General features: G+C 43.4%; 1 protein-coding gene across 1 annotated transcript in view; it reads right to left on the bottom strand.

The window, feature by feature from the left end:
- dkk2 (dickkopf WNT signaling pathway inhibitor 2) overlaps nt 1–25,142 on the bottom strand; it is a 42,309-nt gene extending 17,167 nt beyond the window's left edge. Inside the window, exons 1-3 of the mRNA XM_072257000.1 lie at nt 25,098–25,142; nt 19,520–19,585; nt 18,531–18,761 (exon numbers count right to left, since the gene is read on the bottom strand). Of these exons, the coding sequence (XP_072113101.1) occupies nt 18,531–18,761; nt 19,520–19,585; nt 25,098–25,142 (342 nt within the window). The remainder of the gene's footprint in view (nt 1–18,530; nt 18,762–19,519; nt 19,586–25,097) is intronic.
- Between the last annotated feature and the right edge of the window lie 1,383 nt (nt 25,143–26,525).

Raw genomic sequence — 26,525 nt, 5'->3', positions numbered from 1 at the left:
AGGGATACAAACAGGTTAGCCTCTCAAAGTTCAACCCTACGTCCTGTTGTGAGAGATGGAACTGGGTAAGGCTGGCCAACAGGGCTCTGGTGAGGCTGTATAGGCCAATCCCCTGTACAGTGAATGCAATGGATTGCAGAAGCTTTGCTGAACTCCAACCATACCATTGACTTCAGAGGACGATGGAGATGGGAGGTCATCGATGGCCTCTGCTTCAGTGGAAGCTAAGGGTCCAAGTAAGTAAATATAAACAGGTTAAGTGAGTGAAGAAAACCAAGTTATCTGGATTAAAGTGTGGAGAAATTTGATGCAGGAAGAGAGGGAAATAAATGTAATATTGAAGTGATGTGAGACTGTTGAATGCTGCTGTTCTGAGAGAAGTTTGCATCACACAGAAGGTTGGCAGGCACGACAAGTAATGGAGAAGGTAAATAGGATGATAGCAAATGGACTACAAAAGTGAATAAGTTTTGTTATAAATGTACAGGAATTAGCTGAGATCATGCCTGATATATTGTGTATAGTTTTAGTCTCCTTAGTTAAGGAAGGATATACTTGCCTTGGAGGCAATACAAAGAAATCCACTTAATTGATGCCAGGTATGAAGGAGTTATTATATAAGGGATGAACAAGCAGATGGCCATACTACATGAGTTTAGGAGAATGGACAGTAATATTATTGAAAATAAGATCCCCAGCAGCTTGATAGGATATATTCTGAGAAATATTTCCTATGGTGATTAACCTAGTACTGGGAAGTACGGCCTCAGGACAAGAAATTGGTCTTTCAAGATTAAAGAGAAGGAGTTTCTTCTGTCAGAGATATATGACTCTTTGGACTTCTCTACTTCATGAGGTAGGATGGGCTGAGTCGTTAAGTATTTTCTGGATTACGGGGAAAGCCAGGGCATTGAGGATCGAACATGAAAATGAGTTGAGTCTTTGATCTTACTGAAGGCATGTAGGGATGTTTATTCTGCTCCTAGTTCTCATGCTCTGTGTAGACTGTTAAACTGAGATCCTTGTCTATCTTTTAAATAAAGGCAAGTTTTCCTGGCACATAAAAAAGATGTATACTTATTCATGTATGGGAAGTGGATATCACTGGGATATATTGTCTATCCCTAATTGTTCCTGAAATGAAGAAGTTGTGAGTCAACCACATTCTTAGTTCCGAAATCTATGTAGATCAGATCAAATAAGAATAGCAGATTTCTTTCTCTTAAGAGTATTAGTGAACTAATTATATGCTTGCAATAATTTAGCACTTTCAAGACAATTGAAACTGAGACTAATTGAATTTTAATTCCAAGTTCAGTTAATTATAATTTTAGTGGAACTGAAATTTGGAAAAAGAGATCACAGCTCCTAAAGACAAGCATAATAATGAACAACATGATTTACAAATAAAAAGTATAAAATATAATAAAATATGCACATATTAAATTTGTAAAAATCTCAAATTCTGGAAGTTTGCAATATTGGGAATATTGTTCTGCCCACCTCACCAGTCTTATTCAATAATATTCCCTTGACAATATAAGAGTTCCCTTGGACAATTTTTACATATGTATCATTGTACTCAGCATTGAAAGAGGTTTGCAGCAAAAATATCAGATTCTGAACTGAGGCTTTGGCAAAAAGGTGACTGATGATTCAAGGGTGTTTCTGTTTGTGTTCTCTTACTGATTAATTGGCTGAGACACAACATGATCCACACAAGAGCAAGTCTCCTATTCACAACCCCCTTACTAGTTTCAATGGGATAATGTTCCCATTGTGAGCAAACTGTTCCTCTTGTAAATAACACTCTTCTTTGGATTAGTTTATTCTCAATAATCTAAAGTGCTATCATACTCAAGAATATTGCACAACATCCTAAAGACTCACTTCTTTTTACATTATTTTATGTTCAACAAGTAAGTCTTTCTTTCCTGAGGTTATGAAATTTAACATGCTAGCTCGTTAATCCTACTGGCAACATACTGAGCATGTTTTGAGACTGGTCAGCTGGCTGACCTATTTCCACATCACTGCCAAAGCTGCTCCTTGCCAACGTCAGGGAGGTAGACAAATACACTTGAGGAATGGCTTTCCATCTTCATTTTGCCAAGATGGCCAGTCTCCTCTCCTTGTCTTCTGACATCCAGAACTCATTGAGGAAGAGAAACAGATGGTACGAAGAATCACAAAGTTATAGTTGTACAGCATGGAAACCGGCTCTTTGGCCCAGGTTCTTGGGCATTTAGTGAAATTCTGTCTGCCAGCACCAATGGCCCATTCTCAACTCTGTAAAAGTTGGCACAATCACCTTGTCACCCCAGGTTCTCCATTTTCACCTAAACTGCCAAGGGCATATAGACTTGTAGGTTAATTGGACATGCGGTTAATTGCAGGTAAATGATATTAGCTTAGATTGGGATCTTGTTACAATGGACCATTTTGGCTAAAGGACCTGCTTCTCTACTGTATGACTCTATGAAAAGGAAAGGAAAGGTACATCGCATCCGGAATTTCTCCAGTCAGCAGACAATTTCCCTCCACGCCTCTCTGACGTAGTGGGGATTCGCGTACGAGGCAAGTTACAGCAGTGGTTTGCCATTGCCTTCTGCCCGGTGAGTTTCCAAAGAGATCACCAGCTCGTAACCCAGCACGGATGGAAAGCGTGCAGGGGAGCCGGGTGGATTCGAACTCGGGACCTTTCGTCCTGAGGTCCGACGATTCTACCATAAATTACCCCAAGTACAAATGAGATAGGATTGTAGAGATTGGAATGAAAATTAGTAAGGGAATGGCTTTACTCTGTGAGCTGGCACAGATTTGATGGACTGAATAATGTCTTTCTACACCATAAGGAGTCAGAAGATCACAGGGCAACACATTCAAAATGCAGGAGAAACTTAGCAGGTCAGGCAGCATCTATGGAGAGGAATAAAAAGTCAACACTTTGTGCTGAAATCCTTTATCGGGATTCATAAGGTCATAAAGTTAAGCTGACCAAGTTGCCTGAGCTAGTCCCATTTGTCTGTGTTTGGCTCATATCCACCTAATCCCTTTTCTCCATGTAACAAATATCTTTAAAATATTGTAATTGTACCTGCCTCTACCACTTCCCCTGGCAGATTGTTCCATATACCCACTCACACTACCCTCTGTGTGAAAAAGTTGTCCTTCTGATCTCTTTTAAATCTTTCCTCTCCCACTCGAGACTTCTGCACTAGCTTTAGAATCCCTGACCCTGGGGAAAGACTGTTATCACCTTACACTCCAGTACCTAATAAAGTGGCTACTGAGTGCATGTTTGTTATTTTCTGCTGCTGTAGCCCATCCACTTCAGGGTTCAACATGTTGTGCCTGCAGAGATGCTGTTTAGCGTAACACCTTTGTAACGTGTTATTTGAGTTATTGTCGCTTTCCTGTCAGCTGGTACTAGTCTGGCCATTCTCCTCCGATCTTTCTCATTAACAAGGTGTTTTCACCCATAGAACTGCCGCTCAGTGGATTTGTATTGTTTTTTTGTACCATTTTCTGTGAATTCTAGAGATTGTTGTGCATGAAAATCCCAGGAGATCAGCAGTTTCTGAGGTTCTCAAATCACTCCATCTAGAACAAGCAATTATTCCATGGCCAGAGTCACGTAGATCACATTTCTTCCATGTTCTGATGGTTGGTCTGAAGAACAAGTGAACCTCTTGACCATGTCTGCCTGCTTTTATTGTTACCATCTGTTTGGCTGATTAGATATTTGCATTATTGAGTAGGTGTACCGGTGTACCTAATAAAAAGGCCACTGAGTTTATCCATGCCCCTCATGATTTTATAAACCTCTTTTAAGTCACCCCTCAACCTCCTATATTCCAGGGGAAAAGTCCCAGCCTTTCCAGTCTCTCCTTATTACTCAATCCCTTCAAGTCCAGCAATGTTCTTGTAAATCCTTTGTGCACCCTCTCCAGTTTAATGACATAAGGACTTGGGAAACTGCAACTCAAACACTAATGGTAATAGATAGACAGATAGATAGATATACATTATTTCTGTAATACTCAACAGAACAACCAATAAGATTCATCCACACTGACAAATAGCTAATGAGGGGCTGGGTCGAGGCTCCCTAATTTGATTCCTGATCTAATTTGATGTGTTATGCACTTGTTGCATCATCTGATGTAGAAAAGACCAGAATAAACTGATTTTATTGCCCCAGGCTATCAGCCACTGACCAGCTGGGAAATTTCGAAATGAAAGAATTTAGAAATTTAGAAATGGGTGCCACGGTAGCTTAGCAGTTAGCGCCACACTGTCACAGCTCGGGGCATCGGGCTTTGGAGTTCAAATCCAGTGACGTCTGTGGGGAGTTTGGAGATTCTCTCCATAAACATGGGTTTCCTCCAGGTCTTCTACTATCCAAAGATGTACCAGTTAGTAGTTAATTGGTCATTGTAAGTAGTCCTGTGATCAGGCTAGGGTCAGATAGATGGGTTATTGTACGGTGTGGCTTGCTGGGCTGGAAGGGACTGTGTTATGCTCTCTCTCTAAATAAGTAAAACAAATAAATTAGTCTAAGTGATATTTTGGCTCAGCTACCACTAATTAGTTCGAATACTAACAATATTTGAGCAAAGAAGTTATTAGACAATAGGTGCTTTTCATAAAACTGCATCTTCAGAAATGAAGATGATGCTGAAGAAAGGCAAATGAAACTTAAGCATATTTTTATCAAAATAAATCAAAGCGATCACGTTTTCATTAAGTTTCTAGAATTTATTTGCAAAGAGGTAAGTGCCTCAAAGCAAATGTCAGAACGTACAGTAGTCAGGATTGTTTTTGGAGCGAACAAGCTGGATAGGAGATTTGATAGAGGTTCACACACAAAATGTTGGAGGGACACAGCAGGTCAGGTCAAGCAGCATCTATGGAAGTGAACACAGAGTCGACCTTCTGGACCGTGATCCTTTGTCAGGACTCAGGGTCTCGACCCGAAACATCAACTCCTTGTTCCTTTCCATGGATGCAGTCTGACCTGCTAGGTTTCTACAGCATTTTGTTTGTGTTGCTCTGGATTTCCAACCTGAAGAATCACTTTTGTTTTGGATATAGGGGTACAAGATCATGGGTTTAGGTCAGGGAGATTGCTCGGGGTAGTGGGTGATTGATGATCTGAGGCACAAATTCAATATGTTGGGCAGGTAGGTAGAAAGCACAGGTAGGATGTGAAGAAAATGATCTCGGACTGATTAATCAAAACTTTCAAAAGGGAAGCATGGTGTTAATGTAAGTAGGAGTTTGATGGCCGATGCAGACACTCTACTGCACTTTCTGACTCTGTGACTGGAAAATAGGTAAGCATCTGGGAGAAATTAATTTCAGGGGCTATGGGAAAAGAGTAGGGGTATGTGGCATAATAGATGGTCACACAAAGAGTTCCATATGCACTCAGTGGGTCAAAGGAAACCTTCCATACTTTAATCACTTTTGCTTCTTCAGGTCTACTAAAAATGTAGAAAAAATACAATCTGCAACAATAGATGTGAATTATAGAAATATTGGAACAAGAGGAGGCCATTCATAGCCCTTGGTGTCATTCAATGGGGTGTTGGCCGGTCTGTCACCTTCCTATATCCAACTTATTCAATCAATTGATGATCAAAACGTACCAAACTCAGGCTGACTCCTCAACAGCACCTGTTCCAAACTTCTAACACTTATCAAGTGTAGAAATGATTCCAAAATTCAGTCATAAAAGATACCCATCTATTATTTTTTTTACTTCAGGCTTACGAATCCAGTGCCAAATATATAAAATGTTTCTTTACTCTATCAGTTCAGCTAAATATCTTGGAAAATTTTAATCAAATCATCACTTAATTCCAGAGAATAAATTAGTTGTTTGTGTAACCTCTCATGGAGTCATAGAAGACTACAGCACAGAAGCAAGCCCTTTGGCCCATCTAGTCCATGCCGAGTCACATTGATCCACACCTAGACCATAACCCTCCATACCCCTCCCATCCATGTGCCTATCGAAATTTCTCTTAAATGCTGAAATCAAACCCACATCCACTACTTCTGCTGGCTGCTCATTCCACCCTCTCACCACCCTCTGTGAAGCAATTTCCTCTCACGTGCCCTTTAAATGTTTCACTTTCAACCCTTAACTCATGACGTCTAGTTCTAGTCTAGCCTCCCTGAACTTCAGTGGAAAAAGCTTGCTTGAATTTACCCTATCTATACCCCTCATAATTTTGTATACTTCTATCAAACCTCTTCTCATTTTTTGATGCTTTAGTGAATAAATTCCAAACCTTTCCCTATACCTCAGGTCCTCAAGACCCAGCAACATCCTTGTAAATTTTCTCTGCACTCTTCCAATCTTATTGACATCTTTCCTGTAGGTGGGTAACCAAAACTGCACACAATACTCCAAATTAGGCCTCAACAACGCCTTATACAACTTCAGCATAACATCCCAAATCCTGTAGATAGATTGATAGATAGATAGTTACTTTATTGATCCCAAAGGAAATTACAGTGTCACAGTAGCGTTACAAGTGCACAGATATACTGTAAATGTTAGAAGAGAAGTAGAAAGAATTAAAAAAAGTCACCACAGACAGTCTAACAGGAGGCAGTCATCACTTCCCTGGCTATAGGTTGACTCACTATAGAGCCTAATGGCCGAGGGCAAGAGTGACATCATGTAGCGCTCTTTGGAGCGGCACAATAGTCTTAATCTGTTACTAAAAGTGCTCCTCTGTTCAGCCAAGGTGGTATGCAGAGGGTGGGAAACATTGTCCAGAATTGCCAGGATTTTCTGTAAGGGTCCTTTGTTCTGCCACAGCCTCCAGTGTGTCCAGTTTGACTCCTATAACGGAGCCAGACTTTCTAATCAGTTTATTGAGCCTGTTGGCATCACCCGTGTTGATGCCATTGCCTCAGCACACTACTGCTTATAAGATTACACTGGCAACAACAGACTGTCAGAACATGTGAAATAAATGCCTGTATACTCCAAAAGACCTCAGTCTCCTCAGGAAGTAGAGATGACTCTGGACCTTCTTGTACACAGCCTCTGTATTGGTGCTCTACTCAAGTCTGTCATCCAGGTGCACCCTCAGGTACTTGTAGGTCCTCACCACATCCACTTCCTCACCATCAACAGTAACAGGGAGTAATACAGGCTTAGTCTTCCCAAGGTCCATCCCCATCTCCTTTGCCTTACTGATGATGAGTTGCAGATAATTCAACTTGCACCATTTGGCAAAGTCGTTCACCAGGGCCTGTATTCATCTTCCATTCTCCCTTTATACACCCAATTATTGCTGAATCATCAGAGAGTTTCTGCAGATGACATGACTCAGTGTTGTACCTAAAGTCTGAGATATACAGGGTAAACAGGTATTGTTCTCATACTTTGATTTATGAAGACCAATGTGCCAAAAGCTTTCTTTACAAACCTACGAGGGGTGACTGATAAGTTTGTGGCCTAAGGTAGAAGGAATCAATTTTAGAAAACCTAGCACATTTATTTTTCAACATAGCCCCTCCTACATGTACACACTTAGTCCAGCGGTCATGGAACATACGGATCCCTTCTCTGTAGAAGTGGTCCACAGCAGGGGTGATTGATAAGTTCATGGCCTAAGGTACCACTCTCGTTACATGCATGTGCAGTTCAACTATTTGAGTGATAATGCAGAAAGTTTGAAGTTAATAACTCATCTCCTTCTACCACAGGCCACGAACTTATCAATCACCCCTGCTGTGGACCACTTCTGGAGGTTCAAGACGCTGACTTCTACAAAGAAGGGGTCCGTATGCTCCATGACTGCTGGACTAAGTGTGTAAATGTGGGAAAAATAAATGTGCTAGGTTTTCTAAAATTGACTCCTTCTACCTTAGGCCAGGTACTTATCAATCACCCCTCGTCTCTAACTATGATGACACGTTCAAGACAGAATGGATCTGTATTCCCAGATATCCCAGGTACTTATCAATCATCCCTCGTCTCTAACTATGATGACACGTTCAAGACAGAATGGATCTGTATTCCCAGATATCTCTGTCCTACCACGCTCCTCAGTGACCCTGTATAAGTCCTACCCTGGTTTGTTCTTCCAAAATGCAACACCTCACACTCATCTGCATTAAATTCCATCTGCTATTTTTCCAGCTTGTCCAGATTCCACTGCAAGCTTTGATAGTCTTCTTCCCTGTCCACTACATTCCCAAACCTGGTGTCACCTACAAATTTGCTGATCCAGTTTACCACATTAGATGGCAAACAAAGGACCCAGCACAAACCCCTGCTGTACACCACTAGTCACAGGTCTCCAGTCAGAGAAGCAACCACTATCACTCTTTAGTTTCTCCCGCGAAGCCAATGTCTAATTCAATTTACCACCTCATCTTGAATGCCAAGTGATTGAAACTTCTTGGTCAACTTCCCACGCAGGACCTTATCAAAGACCTTGCTGTAGTCCATGTAGACAACATCCACTGCCTAGCCTTCATGAAATTTCTAGGTAGCTTCCTCGAACAGCTCCATAAGATTGGTTAGACGTAACCTACCACACACAAAGCCATGTTCACTATCCCTAATCAATCCTTGTCTATCTAAATTTGTATATATCTGGTCCATTGGAATACCCACTACTGATGTCAGATTACTGGCCTATAATCTCCTGTCTTATTTTTTGAACCTTTATTAAACAATGGAATAACATTAGCTATCCTCCAATCCTCCAGCACTTCACCTGTGGCCAGGGACATTTTAAATATCTCTGCTAGGGCCCCAGCCTCCCTTAGGGTCCCAGGGAACACCCTGTCAGGGCATGGGTATTTATCCACCATAGCATGCCTCAAGACAGCAAACACTTCCTCCTCTCTGATCTGTACACAGTCCATGACTTCACTACTGCTTTGCCCCACAACTATAGACTTTGTGTCCATCTCCCAAGTAAGTAGAGATATAAAAATTCCATTGAAGATCTCCCCCATATAGTCTGAAATTGGATCTTAGCGGCAAGATGAGTGACTGTCTTTGCCATCAAGACAGCATTTGATATTTGGCATCAGGATACCCAGCAAAACTGAAGTCGATGGGCATCAAAGAGAAAACACTCCAGTAGTTGAAGTCATACGTTGCAGAAAGGAAGGTGGTGTGGTCAGTGGAAATCAAGTATCCTAACTCCAGGGCACCACCGATGGACTTCCTCACGGTGGTGTCCTAGATCCAGCTATCTTGATCTGTTTCATCAATTATCTTCCTTCTCCTGCAATGTCAGATGTAGAAATGTTTGCTGATGACTGCTCAACTCTATTCTCAACTCCTCAGCAAATAATGCAGCCTGTGTCTACATGTAGCAAGTTCTAAACAACCCTCAAGTAAGGGCTGACAAGTGGCAATTAACATCTAGGCCACAAAAGTGCCAGGCACTGACCATCTCCAACAATAGAGAGTCTATATATCATTTAATATATTACCATCGGCAAGTCCTCCACCATCAATTTCCTGTGGGTCATTGTTGACCAGAAACTCACTTGGATAGTCCATGTAAATACTATGGTTACAAGACAGGATGGAGACTATATATCCTGCAGGGAGTGATATCTCCTGACACCTCAGTTCTTTTCTATAATCTATAAACCACAAGTTAGATGCATGTTGGAATACTTCCCACTATCTTGCACAATTATAGATCTAACAATGCTTGTGAAACCCATCACTTGTAATGATCAATAAGCAAAGTGTTTGGAATCAAATGTCCTTGCTTGCTCTCCCAGGGCTGGGTGTGTCTGCACCCACGCCATCCCCCGCCCCGGCAATCCTTCTCTGCCACCTGTCCTACACCTCACCTGTGGTGCTCCAACCCTCGCCATTCCCAACATCCATTGCACTTGCCAGATTTACAAAACTTGCTTTCTGTTCAACGATGACAAATACAGTACTGTGCAAAGTTTTAGGCATCCTAGCTACAGGTATATATATGTGTGCGCTTATGACTTTTGCACAGTACTGTAAGTGTTGATAGTGTACCACTCCCCGGGTGAAAAAAAAGTTTCAAATTAATTGGAGGACCTTGGTGAAACGGTTTTTGGAAGTTGTGGATTCTTTTACCGAATTCAGCTTGTGTTGTTGAAATTGGAGCTCAACTCTGAATGCCAAATTTGCTTTTCTTTGAAATGCAATGTATGTTGCATGTATAACATCTTTGGGCAATACATTTTGCTTCAGTTTGATACAAATAATTGAGCATTAAGCATAATGGCCTCTCCTGTTGCTATAAAGTGGCTTTCAGTGTGAAGTAGCCATGATGTAAATAGCAAATCCTATCTTCAATCTTATATCAGCATTCATTCTGTAATATACCTCAATCAAAATAGAAGAAAACTCAACATTTGACAGATATTTATACAAAAAAAAATAAAATCAACCCTACCCTTACACTATTCTAATGAATCCAAATGACAGCCTGGGAATGCCAGATAAGGATGAGAATGCACTTGCTATGATTCCTCAAGAAGTCTGCAAATCTCAGGCATAAACAGAGGATGGAGACATAAAGTACTGAAGATGCTGGAGTCTGGAGCAACAAGCAATCTGCTGCAGGAACTGAGCAGGTGGAGCATTGTCTACGGGGAGAAAGGAATTATTGATGTTTTGAAAGCCTGGATCAGTCCCTATGATCCCACAAATGATGTTCATCCAGCAGAAGTGAAATCACAGAAGGGGAACATTGAGAAAGGGTCTCACTGAACTCTCGTCAAAGATGGGTGTTCATCCAGCGTGTTGTTTGTTACTTAAATATGGATCATCTGGGTGGGTGTACCTGAGAACTGTGCCTCAGGAGAGAAATGGAAGACTTCCTTGGGATGTGGTGTTATGCTGAAGTTTAGAAATTTCATGCAACATGAGAATGAGGGAATCCAGTGCTTGGATCAGGAAGGGCAGCTGTGTGCACACTACTCATCCTCACAGAGTGAAAGTTAATGCATTTGGAATCCATGAGGAGTGCCAAGACCATTATGTGCACCAGCATGCTGAAGCCCTGCCTGCCACAGGTCTGTACCTGTTCAGATATAGGGGAGGAAGGTTATTACTGATGAACAGGAGATGAAACCCACCAACCCCCAGAAGTGATGAGAGTGATTCTAATCTGCAGCTTTGAGATTGCATCATGCGGGGGTGTTTCAGAAAGGAGTAGTATGGTGGAACAGTAATGCTACAGGGAATCCCAGTTCTTATGGACATGCTGCTTTCCAACTCCAGTGAAATTAATCTTCACCGATAGTATCCTGGTTGTTACATAATCCTTACCTATGCAGCTTTGAAAGTTAGGAACTTAGATGGTGACCCTCCCTCACAACATTATATCATTTACACAGGTTTTGAAAGCATTGCCTTTAATCTCATTTGTTTTGTTACCTGACTGTCTCTTTGTGTCTTGCTATTTTTGTACACAGAGTAAAACAAATATCATTTCATTTTCTCAGCAAAGCATTTGGCAACTGTGAATATCCCAGATACTTTTTAATCATTCACTTTTGCTGTTTATTCCCTACTTCTCTCATAAATGGTTCCTTTCCTTTGCCTGTTGCTCTCCTAGTCTGACCCATCTGAATTACTCTTCTGTTGTGGCTTTACCTTTCACTCTCTCTCCTCTGTCTTCGAGGAGAAGAACAAAATCAAGGTCCAAATATCTTATATAATTGACAAAAGTCCTTTGCAAATGCTATTCCCTAGAACAATACGTAAAAACATTTACAATATTTTTTCTTTATCATGTGCGTGCTATAAACTTGGCACATTGGAATTCTAATAATTCAAGAGTAAAGTGCAATGCAAGAAAATATAAACTGTCAAATATTTTGAGTTAAGCAAAATAAATAACACAGCAAAGTGAGATCTAATTAAGGAACAGAGTTGATGTGTGCTGCGAAATATCAGGATTGTTTTGTAGATACAATAAAATCAACTTTAACCCTTCAATCACTAGTCATGACTGCATACTATATAATAGAGAAGCTACACAGTATATCATTACTAGAATGTGGACATACAAGAAAGACGTTGAAACATGCAGATTTTTTGCACTAGTGATGATTAGGAGATACTTAATATTAGGCAGCTTAGAGATAGATTCCTGCTAGTGGTTGAGAGGTGGAGATAACTGTAAGATTAAATGTTAGCGATTTAACACAGAGAACAAAATAAATATATGTTTTTTGGCTGTAGAATCACTTTTAGTAATTAAAACAGATGTTATGCCTCATAATATGATAAAGCAGAACAATAAACATGGAACAGAAACACAGGATTAGGAGTACTGTACTGTGGACAGTGAAGAAGCTCAGTTGTACGACGAGACTGTGTTGTAATTTTTATGCAATCATATGCAGATGACACTGTGTTAATTGCAAGTACTGAGGAAGAACTACAAAACTCAATTGATATAGTTGTTGAAGAAAGTGCAAATATGGGTCTATCTATCAATTGCAAAAAGACAGAATGTATGGTGATATCCAAAAAGAAGGAGAATCCTATCTGCAAGCTGAGAATAAATGGGGAAGACATAAAACAAGTACAGAATTTTGCTACTTAGGAAGCTGGGTGACATCAGATGGCAGGTGCAACATGGACATCAAAAGAAGAATAAGGATGGCAAAAGACACCTTTACGAGAATGAAGAGTATACTGACCAATACTAAACTAGGCATGACAACCTGCCTCAGAGTACTGAAATGTTACATTTATCCAGTTATGTTATATGGCTCAGAATGTTGGACAATATCTAGTAACATGAGGAATCAAATTGAAGCAGCAGCGATGTGGTTTTTGAGGAGGCTGCAAAGAATATCATGGACAAAATGAATATCTAACGAGGATGTCATGAACAGAGCAAGCACAAAAAGAGAAATAATGTATGAGATCATGAAAAGGCAACGTGACTTCATTGGACATGTGATTAGGAAAGAGGAGTTCAAATGTACGGTAATTATGGGAAAGATTGAAGGGAAGAAAACAAGAGGAAGGCAAAGACAAATGATGATGGAGACAGCAGCCAGAGAACTGGAAATGAACACCAATGAATTGATCTACTTGACCCGAAACAGGAGTGTGTGGGCCATGGCAGTCAAAGCTCAAACTGGGCATGGCAGCTGATGATGATGATCCTGAAAAACAATGTGCTAAAATAAGATTACTTCCTTGTGTATATATCAGTAAATAAGATATTTTCCTTTCATATTTTAAAAGTGGCCCTACCATCACATTGTAGTACTTCAAACTATATTTCAAGAGAATCAGAATCAAATTTATTTCCATTGATTTAGGTGATGTGATATTTATTGTTTTGCAGCAGCAGTACGGTGCAATGACTTAAAATTAATGCAAAGCAGAAGGAATAACGAGTTTAGGATTAGAGTACAATGGTGGTGAAGCCTTCCTACAACTGAGCAGATCTTTGGGGCAATCAGACCTGGAATAACGAGTACTGTTTTTTATTTTCTTGTTTAAGGAAGAATATATTTGCCTCAGAGAAAGGACATGTTTTATAGGATTAATTATTGGGATGGAGAGATGACTGATGAAGAAAGATAGAGTGAAATTGAGAAAACGGAGAGGTAATCGTTCTCAAAATATTTGAGGAAGTTTTACAGGTTGCTTTCTGTTTTGGGGGGATATTAAACAAAGAGACATAATTTCAGAACACATAGACACACAATTAAGACTGAGATGACAGACAGAGGATAATGAATGCTTGGAGTTTCCACTCAGGAATTGATTATTTTTATGGCTGATATAAACAGACTTTGGACCACAGAGGAATCAAGATCTGTGCCAGAAAATTTGAACTGAGGTTGTAGATCAGATCGGATGATGTTAAAACTTATTTAAATTGTGGTGTGACCTGTTTATTTTATTTTTATGCTTGATCCAATTTCTTCGGCATTCAATGTAAAATTTGACTCACTTTGTAATCATGTCACTTCAATGTAAACAGGCCAGTCTGCTACTTGTTCATAAAGTCATGGTAATGTGATCTTCCCCCATGACTTGCCATACCTCTCTTCCCTGTAAACTTCCTTTTAAAAGCCAGTGGTACCTTTTAAGAACTCTTAAGTGATGCTCCCTTTGATTTGCTACATTCTTTCTAACCAAGCCAACTTTAAATGCATGTTATTGTTAATTGATATGGATTATAGTGTAATAACCACCTGGATTAACTTTTTGCTTCTCATACCTTCTATCCTCCCCTAAGTACCTTGTTTGGATCTCTCTCACCATTTTTCATTAACATGTTGCTGTTAGTAACATTACCAGAAAACAAAGCACCACTTTCAATATTTACACTGATAGGCACCCAAATCTGAGTCTGCACCATACGTCATGACCCAGACTGTTATTCCATGAGTGGAGATTTCCTCCATTTTTATACTAAAGCCTTTCTTCCCATCGCCCCATTCTTTAGCCACCAACACCATCTCTATTATCGGTAGCTGTCTGAAAGTCAGCCACACTGTTTATAGTATTGGCACCATCCTTGATCTCATAATGAGTTCTGGGGCACATGCACATGTCAAGATAATCAAGACCATCCATTTTTACTTCCATAACGTTACCCAACTCCACCCTGCCTGACATTGTCCAGTGGTGGTGTAGTAAATTCAAAAGGGCAGTGGTTTAAAGTGAGAGGGAAGAGTTTTAAAGAGGACCTGAGCGGTGTGCTCCATTTCACTGTAAGTGGTTGATATCTGGAATGTGTTCCCAGTGAAGGCAATGAAATTAGGTACAACTACTACCATTACAAGATATTTGAACAGACACTTACAGTATATAGGCAATGCATAGAAGGATAGGAACCTAATTCAGGCAAATGGGTTTAGAGTAGATGGGCAAATGAATTGAATGGCCATCATGGGCCAAAGAGCCCATTTCTATCCTGTATAACTCTCTGGTTTTGACCCTCATCCACACCTCTACAGTTGGCTATCCCAATGGTTTCTTTCATTCCATCCTTCCTTAACTTACAGTCATTAAAAAATTAGCTCTGGATACCCCTCCTCACACCAAACACATTCACCCATCTCCTTTCAACTTTGACCTGGCTCTCATTCAAGTAACTCCTAAAATTCTCACCTTGTCTTCATATCCCTCTACGATCTTACTAATCGATCCTTATGATCTTCACTAGCCCAATATTATCCCAAGATAACTGCAAAGCAAACTCTGCAGATAGAGAAAATATGAAACAAAAACAAAAAAAAGTTGGAAATACTCAGGCAGAGTCTAATGGAGAGGAAACAGAATCTATGTTTCAGTTTGATAGTTTTTCACCAGAAGCGGGAAAAATAGAAATCTAACTAGTCTTAAGTTGCAAAGAAGGAGGACCTCTTCCACAGGTGCTGCAAGAGCCGCTGAGTATTACTGCTCCTAGTTAATTCTCCAAGACATCTACACACAATGTTTCCTTCCTTAACCCCAGATAAAATTACTTCACCTGTGGCCCATTGCCAGCTGTACCATCAGCGGCTAAGGTTTCAATCTCTGGACCATTTCCTATACCTTTCTGCCTCCTCCTCTTTCTTTCTGCCATTAAGACATTTTGTAAAAACCCATTTGTTTGGCCAGGCACTTTATTATTTCACCTATGGGGCTTGACAGGTTTTGTGTTGCTTGATTAAACTCCTCTGTTGCATTTTGGAAGAATTCCCTATGGAAAGGGGGCAGTCGCAATGTTGTAAATAATTGTTCTGCATTCAGATTAAATTCTTGACACAAGGTGTCAGCCTTGGCTCAGGGTGGCGGCCTTCTCTGAGTCAGGAGACTATTCACTGAACAGCTTCTCCTGCTTTTTAAGGTTATAACACAGGATAACACACAAGTATGTGCGATAAATTTAAGAGAGATTAGACTGAGGAATGGCATGTTATGGGGAACTGGCACAGGAGTTGAGGCCAGAATTAATTAGCTATTGAACAGCAAGGCAAGCCTGAGCAGCCTATTACTTCTTGTCTTTCTCTTAATTCAGTTCTTGTCTTCTTGTACTCTAGAGATATTCTGTATTTTCTGCCTTTTGGCTGAGATGTTAAAACAGAGTTTTATGTCATGGAAGTACGAAGAGAAGATTACCTGACTTTATTCAAAGAAAAACAGATACCCCCCCCCCCCCCGTGCCATAATCAGATTAAATCCCTCACCCACCACCTACATATACATTATTTTACTTTGTTTTATTGAGATACAGCGCAGAGTGGGCCTTTACGGTCCTTTGAGCCACGCCGCCCAGCAATCCCCTGATTTAATCCGAGTTTAATCATGGAACAACTTACAATGGCCAGTTAACCTGCTGACCAGTATGCCCATGGACTATGAGAGCGCCAGAGGGAATTGCACGCGGTCACCGGGAGAACGTTAAAAACTCCTTACAGGCATTGGCAGTAATTGTACCTGGGCCGACTATACTATAAAGAGTTGTGTGGACCGGCCACTGTGCTACCATGCTCCTATTTGGCTTGTTTGAAAATCAGATGTTATATTCCCTGTAATGACCGTGTTTCAACTTCACTGGGGCACCTATGTGCCGTTCAAACACAAGCTCTTTCTCTCCCATTCACCCAGTGGTTTAATCCTATAATATAAATGCATATTGAATACTATAGCTGCCACTACACCATCCTCTCACTGACTACCTGATAGCTGTGCTACCACAAGGTGCTATAAAATGCAGAATCTGAATAGGTGGCTCTGTCTGCTGAGTTTGCACTTTATTGCATGGACCCTGTCTGGTATATTTTGCAATGTGGTAGGTGAGCTAGATTAGCTGAATTTCTGTAGCACATTTCATGGCCTGGAGTTGTCCAAAATCATGCTGCAGCTGACAAAGAAATTCTGAAGCAAATTGTTGCAAATCAGGAAATGTGGCTCATTTTGCACAGCAGGATTCCAGGTGCAGAAGATCTTCTTTATTAATGCAGGCTGAGGGATATTTACCAGTCAAGGCATTGGGGCAAACTCCAATTTTCCAGAGGGATCTTTAGGTTTGACTGAGGAGCAGTAATGTTACATTTCCTCTGTATGGCACCAAAGCTTCAGCACATGCATCCGGAATTCGGAACCGCACTTAGCCTCAGATGTTAGTGCTACCAACTTCTCACACTAAAATGATTTAAATAGTGATACGGATTCGCCAGGTAACCTTTTCATGATTCAAGATTCAAGTTTATTTATCACGTGTACATCGAACCACACAGTGAAATGCGTCGTTTGCGTTGGCAACTAATAAACCCAGGGTGTGCTGGGGGCAGCCTGAAGTGTCGCCACTAATGCTTTCTTATTCTGGCTGAAGAAAATGCACACCCCATCATATACCCGGAGCTCTATTTCTAACCTCACGCTGCACTCTGTACTTCTGATACTAAATCTTCCAGTTCTTAAGAAAATTTCATTGTGGCTTACCAAATACATTAAACTAATAAAAGAAACAGATCATATTTCGGCGACTTTACAGAGAATTATTTCAGTTAGCTCTGCAAAGGGGATATTCAACCGAACGGGTCCACGTCAGTAATAATAAGGCTGAAGTTCATTTCTCCTTCACGGTTCTAAAGAGCCCGACTTATATTGTTGACAGCAGGGCTTTTGAAATTTATCGGCGTTTTTATTGCTCTAACTTTATCAGTGGGCGGCAGTAAGAGAATTAAATACCGTTTGACTCCGTAAGTTTAAAGTGATTGACTCAGGAGAAGTGGAGACCCGCCAAAGGTACTGGCGGGAGCCTGCCGGCTACTCCGCCTTGATGTTCTCCGTTTAAACTATTAGTTTGCGGTGTATTCAATCCTTAATTTCGCCCGCTTTCTGCCAAAACTTTCACTACTTAAACCTTCCCCCCACCTCTTCGGACTTGCCATCGGATGAAAATCCATTTCTATCTCCGTGCCATCCCTTGCATCCATCAGAACTCTAGAAAGCCGACCCGTTCCAAGAACAGAGTAAATCGTTCAAAGTCCAGACAGTCGTCAGTCTGGTCTTTCTAAAGATTCCACCGACCCACCGTGGGTTACAGACGCACCAGTAGGTAGATTCACAAGAAAACTCGTTCTGGTGGGAAATGGGACCTTCGCACTCTTTTATCTTTATCTTTGTATCCCTCTCCCTCTCCCCTCCCTCTCCCACTTCCTCTCCCCCTCTCTCACCTTCCCCTCTCCCTCCTCACTCTCTCCCTCTCTCTCTTTCACTCATCAATGTCTCTCCGGTCTCTGCCTCTTTCTCTCGCTGTATCCCCTATTAACTCCGCCGGCCGTCGTCTTCCCCTAACCACTGCACAGAGCAAAGACCGGAGATAACAAGGATGGCTGCGTGAGGGTGAAGTGTCTCAGCCCAATCCCGACAGTTTATCAAACTCAATTTGTGGGCCATCGAGACCCTATCTCAGCTAAACAGCCGCTCACCCTCTAAAAATTAATCCCTACCTTACCCACAGCTCGTCGCTGCCGGGCCAGCCCACGGTGCACAAGATGAGCTCACTCACCTGGCTCCCGGCGGCACTTTTCTTATTAACCTTCGCCTGCGGAATCGCGGTGGATCTGTTGACGGGCAGTTGGTCCGGAGACTGCCCACTGACGGGAGTCTTGATGGAATTGACCTTGGATCTGCCGCTGTCAGTCCTTTGGACCCCGAATATGAGCAGCGCGGTCCAGAGAAGGAACCAACCAGAAGGAGACATGGCCAAAAGTCTTGTAGAGAACGAGAGAGGTGAAGTCTGTGTGAGAGCCAGCGACTCACATTAATAATTCTCCAAATGACAGCACTTTAACAGAGATCTAACTAAATAGAGCACGGTTAGGCTCGACAACACGGCGTCTGGTTATCCCAATGGAATCGATTTATCGGAAATAATCTGCAATGATAAAGTCTTGGAATTAGGTCGCCTTTAATTGCTCCGTTTGAAGCCGCAGATTGCTGTCTGCGCCCCTCGAGCTCTCTACCCCTCTATTTATAGACCCTCCTCCGCCCTTCCATGCAGGAGATGACGGGCGGCGTGAGGAGGGAGGGGGGTCGGCTACGATACAGGCGGGTCTCCCTCCCCTTCCCACCACTGCCGCCACTACAAAACTCCCTCCCTCCTCATCCTTGAGCGATCATCTCCAAAGATTCAAACTAACGGCGTGATACTAAAGGGATTCCTGTGGGAGAGCCGAGAAGGGTGTAAAGGGGTGGGAGGGGCATGTTGTACGGGCAAGTGTGGGTCAGACCCTCCAATTCTGCTCCCCCCTCCCTCAACGATTCATTGCCCCATTTTCACACACTCCAGGAGAACAAGCGCTGCTGTGCGCGGGGATGAAACTCTGACCACTTGCGGATCGCACCGCGGATTTTTGTTTTCGGAGGCATTCGAGATGGCAGCCTCCTGATTATCAACAGCTAGACGAAGAGGTGACCGTATTTGACTGGCGAGGAGAAATCAGTTTGTCTGATCCGTTCTACCGACAACACCGCCTCGACCGACTCACTACTCACCCTCTGACCCATGAACTTACGATTCCCAGACGCTCGAGAAACCTTCCTCTTCCCTTCACCGTTCCCCTACATGAAGGTGGGAGAAGGGTTAATATTAAAGTGCAAGAGGCATTTTGCAGGTAAGTTAAAATCGGAGGGACAAAGGAGGGGTTACGCTCTCCATAGTTCGCTTCAAGAGCGATCTCTCTCTCTCTCTGTTGCTAGATCTTTGCTACCGGTTTTGCGTTAAGAACGGAGAATCTGACGGTCAACCAGTATTGTCCATACACGGGCTACGTGCGGCAAATCGTCCCTCCGGACGCGGCTAACTGCATTCCTTACGAGAAGAACAAAAATATGGGTAACTGGTGCAGGGCAAATGATGTCAGTGCTCGTAGCAGTAAGGTACCAACTTGGGAACGTTAACCTTTGTCAATAAGAGGAAATTAGTTGGAATGTGACCGTGATTTTATCTCCTGGGTTACCGAATGGAGCTAGGACCACGAACATAAAACCATGGCCCTTGACAATCACTGACCTCATTTCCTCTGGTGATTGTTCATCCTTAGAGATCTGAAATCACGCACTTCTATCTCCTTTTCAGGATCCACAAGCCTGTCCTTGCCTTACAGAAGTCTCTCCTTCCTCTCTTGACAATCCGTAACTCAGTTTCACTACGAACATTCTCGTCACCTTCATTGCACCAATAATGCCCTGTGCCCTAAGCTGCAGAGAGTTGTAAACTTCGCCTGCTCCACCATGGGCACTAGCATAGCACCCAGGACATCTTCCTCGAAAGGGCCGCGTCCATCATTAAGGACCCCCGTCACCCAGATCATAAGACAAGACCATCAATCATCATGCCTTGTTCTCATTGCTACCATTTCGAAGGAGATACAGGAGCCTGAAGCCACACTGTCAACGTTTTAGGAACAGCTTTTTCCCCTCTACCAGCATATTTCAGAATGGACATTGAACCCAGGTACGCTACCTCGCTACTTTTTTTCATTTCCGTTTCTGCACTATTTAATTTAACTTACACTTACTGCGCGCGCGCACTCACACACATTTCTCTATTATCATGTTTTGTGTTATTCTGCTGCCACAAAGGCAACAAATTTCACGGCATATGCCGGCGATATTAAACCTGATTTTGATTCTTTCTTGAAAACAAATATCAACTAGTTCTCCTACATCACCATCCTCATTCGTCTGCCTGAGCTTATTACCTCGTTAAACCAATGATCAAATATCGACTGCCGTTCCATTTACCGAGGGAGTTATCCCCCGTGATCCTGACTGCACGCTGTAGGGTCTGAGGTATTACCCTTTGAATTGTTTTAAAAATATCGTTAAAATCATTTAACTTCGCATAATAAGTTTTCTAAATTATTTTCTGTGTGTTAACAGTTTTGAAAATTAAATTACAGATATTTGAGCTGTTTAGTTCAGTTTTAACAGTTTTTGAATGTCTTTAAATGTTAGGGACATCTGAAAAAGGTGTTAAAATCATAGTCAACTTTGCAAAGTTCTGCCCCATCCCTACCTCCTTAGGTTGCTGTCAAAGCTTGTCAGTGTGACCTTTGTGGTAATTCCAGCATGATCAGATGTTCTCCCGCCCCCTCGCCCCCTCTCTCCCCCTTAACCCCCTCCCCCACCTCCCCCTTCCCCACCTCCCCCCTTTCCCCTCCTCATCAGGCAGAAGATGTACAAACATGCAAGCATGTACCATCAGGCTATCCAGCTGTTGGAAGACTTTTGAACAGACCCCTGGCATGATAAGCTCACAATGGACTTTGCATCTTATTGTGTATTGTACCTGCAGTTCACTTTCTCTACAACTCCAACACTTCATTCCACATTCTGTTATTGTCTTCCTTTGTTCTACTTCAATACACTGTTGTAATGATCTGTATGGAAGGTGTGCAAACAACATTTACCAATTTACTCTATATTCTGCCTGGTTAGCCTCCACCCTGTTGGTATGAACACTGATTTCTCTAGCTTCCAGTAATTTTTTCTCCCACCCCCTTCCCTCTTCTTCAATTCCCCACTTTGGCTCCCCTCTTACCTTTCTCTTCTTCTTTTCTGCCTATCACCTCCCCCCAGTGCCCCTCCTCCTTCTCCCATGGTGGACTCTCTTCTCCTGTCAGATGGCTTTTTCTCCAGCACTCTACCTTTTCTAACTCTCACCTCCCAGCTTCACACTTCATCCACCCGCCGCTCCCCAGCCCACTTGGATTTACTCCTTCTAGCGTGTACTCGTTCCTCTGCCCTCACCTTCTTCTTCTGACTTCTTGTCCCTTCCTTCCCAGTCCTGATGCCCGAGAGGTTGACTGTTTATTCGTTTCCATTGATGCTGCCTGACCTGCTGAGATCCTCCAGAATTTTGTGTGTGTCTTTCAGTCTACCTCAGTATAAACATATTTACCAAATTGTACTAATATGTCAGCAGAATGTACTACTAAAATATAAAGACCAGGACATGAATGTAAAATTAACATCTTCTTTGTGAGGTGCATTCTTTAAATAGAATAGGAACAAATGAAATTTCCAATTCATCATTGACATACAGTAGTTCAGGGTAGTGTGTATGCATATCAGACAAATATTGTACATCTAAAATTCATACTGAAGAATAAATATTCCTTTGGATTTGTTCCTTCTCCTCTTACTTGATATTGAGGTTTAGTCTCAGAATTTAAGGTTTCAGTTCTTCCATCGTATCAGAGTAATGCAGCACGAAAACAGGCCCTTCGGACCAACAATCCAGTGCTGACTATCAAGCAACAGGAATTCTGCAGATGCTGGAAATTCAAGCAACACACATCAAAGTTGCTGGTGAACGCAGCAGGCCAGGCAGCATCTCTAGGAAGAGGTGCAGTCGAAGTTTCAGGCCGAGACCCTTCGTCAGGACTAACTGAAGGAAGAGTGACTATCAAGCACCCACTTTACTCTAATCCTATACAAATTCTGTTTCATTCTCCTCCCCAGATTCTATTGCTCATTTATACCCTATGGGCAGTTTGGTGGCTGTTCGTCATATTCAATGATGACAGGAGACCTGTACAGGAGAGATTTTAAAGTGGAAAAGCCCTTGCACTGGGGCAGTTCCACTCCCTTTGTCACCAGGTTCGGATATGGCCCAAGTGCGGAGTGAAGCAGGTCGATAGTTCACAGACTTTGATGCAAACAGTGTTAAAGGAAAGAGAAAACCATAAACGCTAGGCCAAACAGAGCTGTTAACTAAAACTCAAATGGAAAACGAAGCCTACTGTCATAGAGGGGGCGTTGGGAACGGACCCAAATGCAAGGCACAGACACTGAAGTACTAGGAACAGGAACAGACAAAACTAAATGACGGGACAGGACACAGACCAGGAGTAGGGACAAGAACACAGACTAGGCTAGGGAAGCAGGACCAGGACGAGGACCTGGGAACAAGGAGCCTGGGCATGGACTCCGAGCCAGAGACTGGATAAGGACCCAGAACCTGGGTCTTGACTCGGGCTCAGCCCCCAAAACCTGCGAAGACGTGATGAGGCTCGGGTCCTTGGAGACCAGGCGAAGACGTGACGAGGCTCGGGTTCTTGGAGACCAGGCGAAGACGTGACGAGGCTCGGATTCTTGGAGACCAGGCGAAGACGGGTTCTTGGAGACCAGGCGAAGACGGGTTCTCGGAGACCAGGCGAAGACGGGTTCTCGGAGACCAGGCGAAGACGGGTTCTCGGAGACCAGGCGAAGACGGGTTCTCGGAGACCAGGCGAAGATGTGATGAGGCTCGGGTTCTTGGAGACCAGGCGAAGACAGGTTCTTGGAGACCAGGCGAAGACGTGAGGAGGTTCGGGTTCTTGGAGACCAGGCAAAGATGTCAGGAGGCTCGGGTTCTTGGAGACCAGGCGAGGACGTGATGAGGCTCGGGTTCTTGGAGACCAGGCGAAGACGGTTTCTTGGAGACCAGGCAAAGATGTGATGAGGCTCGGATTCTTGGAGACCAGGCGAAGACAGGTTCTTGGAGACCATGCGAAGACGTGACGAGGTTCGGGTTCTTGGAGACCAGGCGAAGACGTCAGGAGGCTCGGGTTCTTGGAGACCAGGTGAAGACGTGACGAGGCTCGGGTTCTTGGAGACCAGGTGAAGACGGGTTCTTGGAGGCCAGTCGAAGACGGGTTCTTGGAGACCAGGCGAAGACGTGACGAGGCTCGGGTTCTTGGAGACCAGGCGAAGACGGGTTCTTGGAGACCAGGCGAAGACGTGACGAGGCTCGGGTTCTTGGAGACCAGGCGAAGACGGGTTCTTGGAGACCAGGCGAAGACGTGACGAGGCTCAGGTTCTTGGAGACCAGGCGAAGGCGGGTTCTTGGAGACCAGGCGAAGACGTGACAAGGCTCGGGTTCTTGGAGACCAGGCGAAGACATGACAAGGCTCGGGTTCTTGGAGACCAGGCGAAGACATGACAAGGCTCGGGTTCTTGGAGACCAGGCGAAGACATGACAAGGCTCGGGTTCTTGGAGACCAGGCGAAGACATGACGAGGCTCGGGTTCTTGGAGACCAGGCGAAGACGTGATGAGGCTCGGGTTCTTGGAGACCAGGCAAAGACGTGACGGGGCAAGGGTACTTTGAGGCAACTCCTAGGCAGGACCTGGGACTCCAGGGCAGGATGCAGGACTCCACCCCACAGAGGCAAGGACAGGGAGGGATAGACCCAACCGCAGGGTATCGGCAAACGGCTTGGTTTACCTGACGGAGGGAAGGGAGAGACCCAACCACAAGGTAACGGCAAATGGCTTGATTTACCTGACAGAGGCAAGGGACAGGAAGGGGCAGAACCAACTGCAGGGTAACGGCAAATGGCCTGGTTTAACCAATGGAAGCGAGGGACGAGAAGGGACAGAACCAACCACAGGGTAATGGCAATCAGCCTGGCTTACCCGACAGAGGCAAGGGACAGGAAGGGAGCTAGGTCCGGGGTGGCTCCAAGACTCGAGGTGGCCGGTGACCTCAGCAGGCTATGGAACTGCCAAATCCATATCTCAATGACTGCACTAGCCTTCCACCAGTGGGTTGCTCCAAGGGGAGACTGACAAGACAACCCCACAGCCACACTCGATCCCAGGGCCACTTATATTCACAGCCGCAAGATGAGCATCAGGTGCCTATGATTAAGTCCAACCGAAACAAGGGACAGCTGGAAGACCCGGAGTCCAGAGTCCACGGACCGGACCATGAACCGGAATGTGGACTTCAGACCGGACCATGACACCTACACTGCGGCTGAAAAGAACAACTAAGAATTAAATGAATACCGCTAGTCTTCAGGGTCAGTTGGCTCGACAGTCCAAATTCTCAGGCAAGGTGGAATGCAGGCAGGCAGCAAAGTGTTGCTGTGTCCAAGTCTCGGCAACTACTATGACAGAATGAATGGAGTTAAATACTATCACAAATAAATAATAACTAGCTGACACGTGCATATTCACGAGCGTAATTGCTGTATCTCCTGCGCTGCCCAACCCGTGACCTCAGAAGTCTGGGTCCAGTGGTACGAGCTGTCATCATAAACTGGGCTCTTCCTTGGTTGCAGTGGACGACCATGGCTTACTCTGTCATGCTCTTTGCTCTCCGCAAATTGTTGCAGAGCTCCCATCCTGGCCATTGGATCTCACTGTTAATCTTATCCACACACTACGCCATAGCTGACCTCACATACCAGAACAGGCACGTCCCTATTTCACTGTGGTATGAGGCCCGCCGGCTACCCTCAGCTGATGAGGTGGCGCATCAGGGTGTGGCCACTGTCGCATGTGCACAGTTACCTGGAGCCACAGGTGAGAGCTGAGTGTCCAGTGGGGATCAAAAGTGAATGAGCTGTCCTGGAGTGGACATGACAAACCCCTTCACCAGAGATGCTTCCCCTCCCCAGACATCCCATACACCCCAGGGACAATTTCTAGTGGCCAGTTAACACATCAAACTGTGTGACTTTGGGTTGTGGGAAGAAACTGGAGCAACCGGGGAAACAGACTTGGAGGAAATGTGCAAACTCCATACAGACAGAAATGCATTTTAGGATTGCATTTTGGTTGCTGGATCTAGCTTTCGAGCTGCACCATTGCACCATCTTCTTACAGTTCCTAGGTTGTTAAATCAAACTTATAGCATTGATCTCAAAATCTGAAGTATGGAGTACCACTGCTATCTTCACAACTGCTCACCTGCCCAGGTATTATTACTTTGTTGCTCTTAAGAAAGGTAAACAAAAGTTATATTTTTAAAGCTGATGACACACATTGTCAGACAATTTCTGTGGGATATAACATTCTTAGCAGTGTGGAGGAACAGAGGGATTTTGGTGGTTCACATCCATAGATCCCTCGAAGTTACCACACAAGCTGATAGGTTTGTTATGGTGTGTTGGCCTTCATTTACTCAGGGGATTGAGTTCAAGAGGCGTAAGGTAATGTTGCAGCTCTATAAAACCCTTCCTGGGTAGTCCACACTGTGGAGTATTGTGTTATTATAGAAAGAATATAGAAGCTTTAAAGAGGCTCAGAGGATATTTACCAGGAGGCTGCCTGGACAAGAGAGCATGTCTTATGAAGATAGGTTGAGCGAGCTAGGTCATTCTGTTTGGAGCAAAGGTGGATGAGAGGAGACCTGATAGAGCTGTACAAGATGAAAAGAGGGATACGTAGAGTGACAGCCAAAGACTCTTTTCCCCAGGGAAAAGTAGGGAATACACAAGAGCATAATTTTAAGGTGATTGGAGGAAAGCATAAGGGGGATGTCAGAGTAAGTTCCTTACACATTGAGTGGAGGGTGCGTGAAATACACTGCTAGGGGTGGTGTAAAGGAGAATACGTTAGTGGGATTTGAGAAACTCTTGGATAGGCATATAGATGATAGAAAATGGAGGGTTTTGTGGGAGGGAAGAGTTAGATTAAGTTAAAAGGTCGTATGACATAATTGGCCTGTACTGTGCTGAAATGTTCTAAGTTTTATCTTCTAAAATATGCAATGAACTATTTTG

The sequence above is a fragment of the Mobula birostris genome, chromosome 4 (assembly GCF_030028105.1).
Source record: "Mobula birostris isolate sMobBir1 chromosome 4, sMobBir1.hap1, whole genome shotgun sequence".
Lineage (NCBI taxonomy): Eukaryota > Metazoa > Chordata > Chondrichthyes > Myliobatiformes > Myliobatidae > Mobula > Mobula birostris.
Note: the sequence above shows the minus strand (reverse complement) of the source record. Positions and strands in the feature narration are given on the sequence as shown.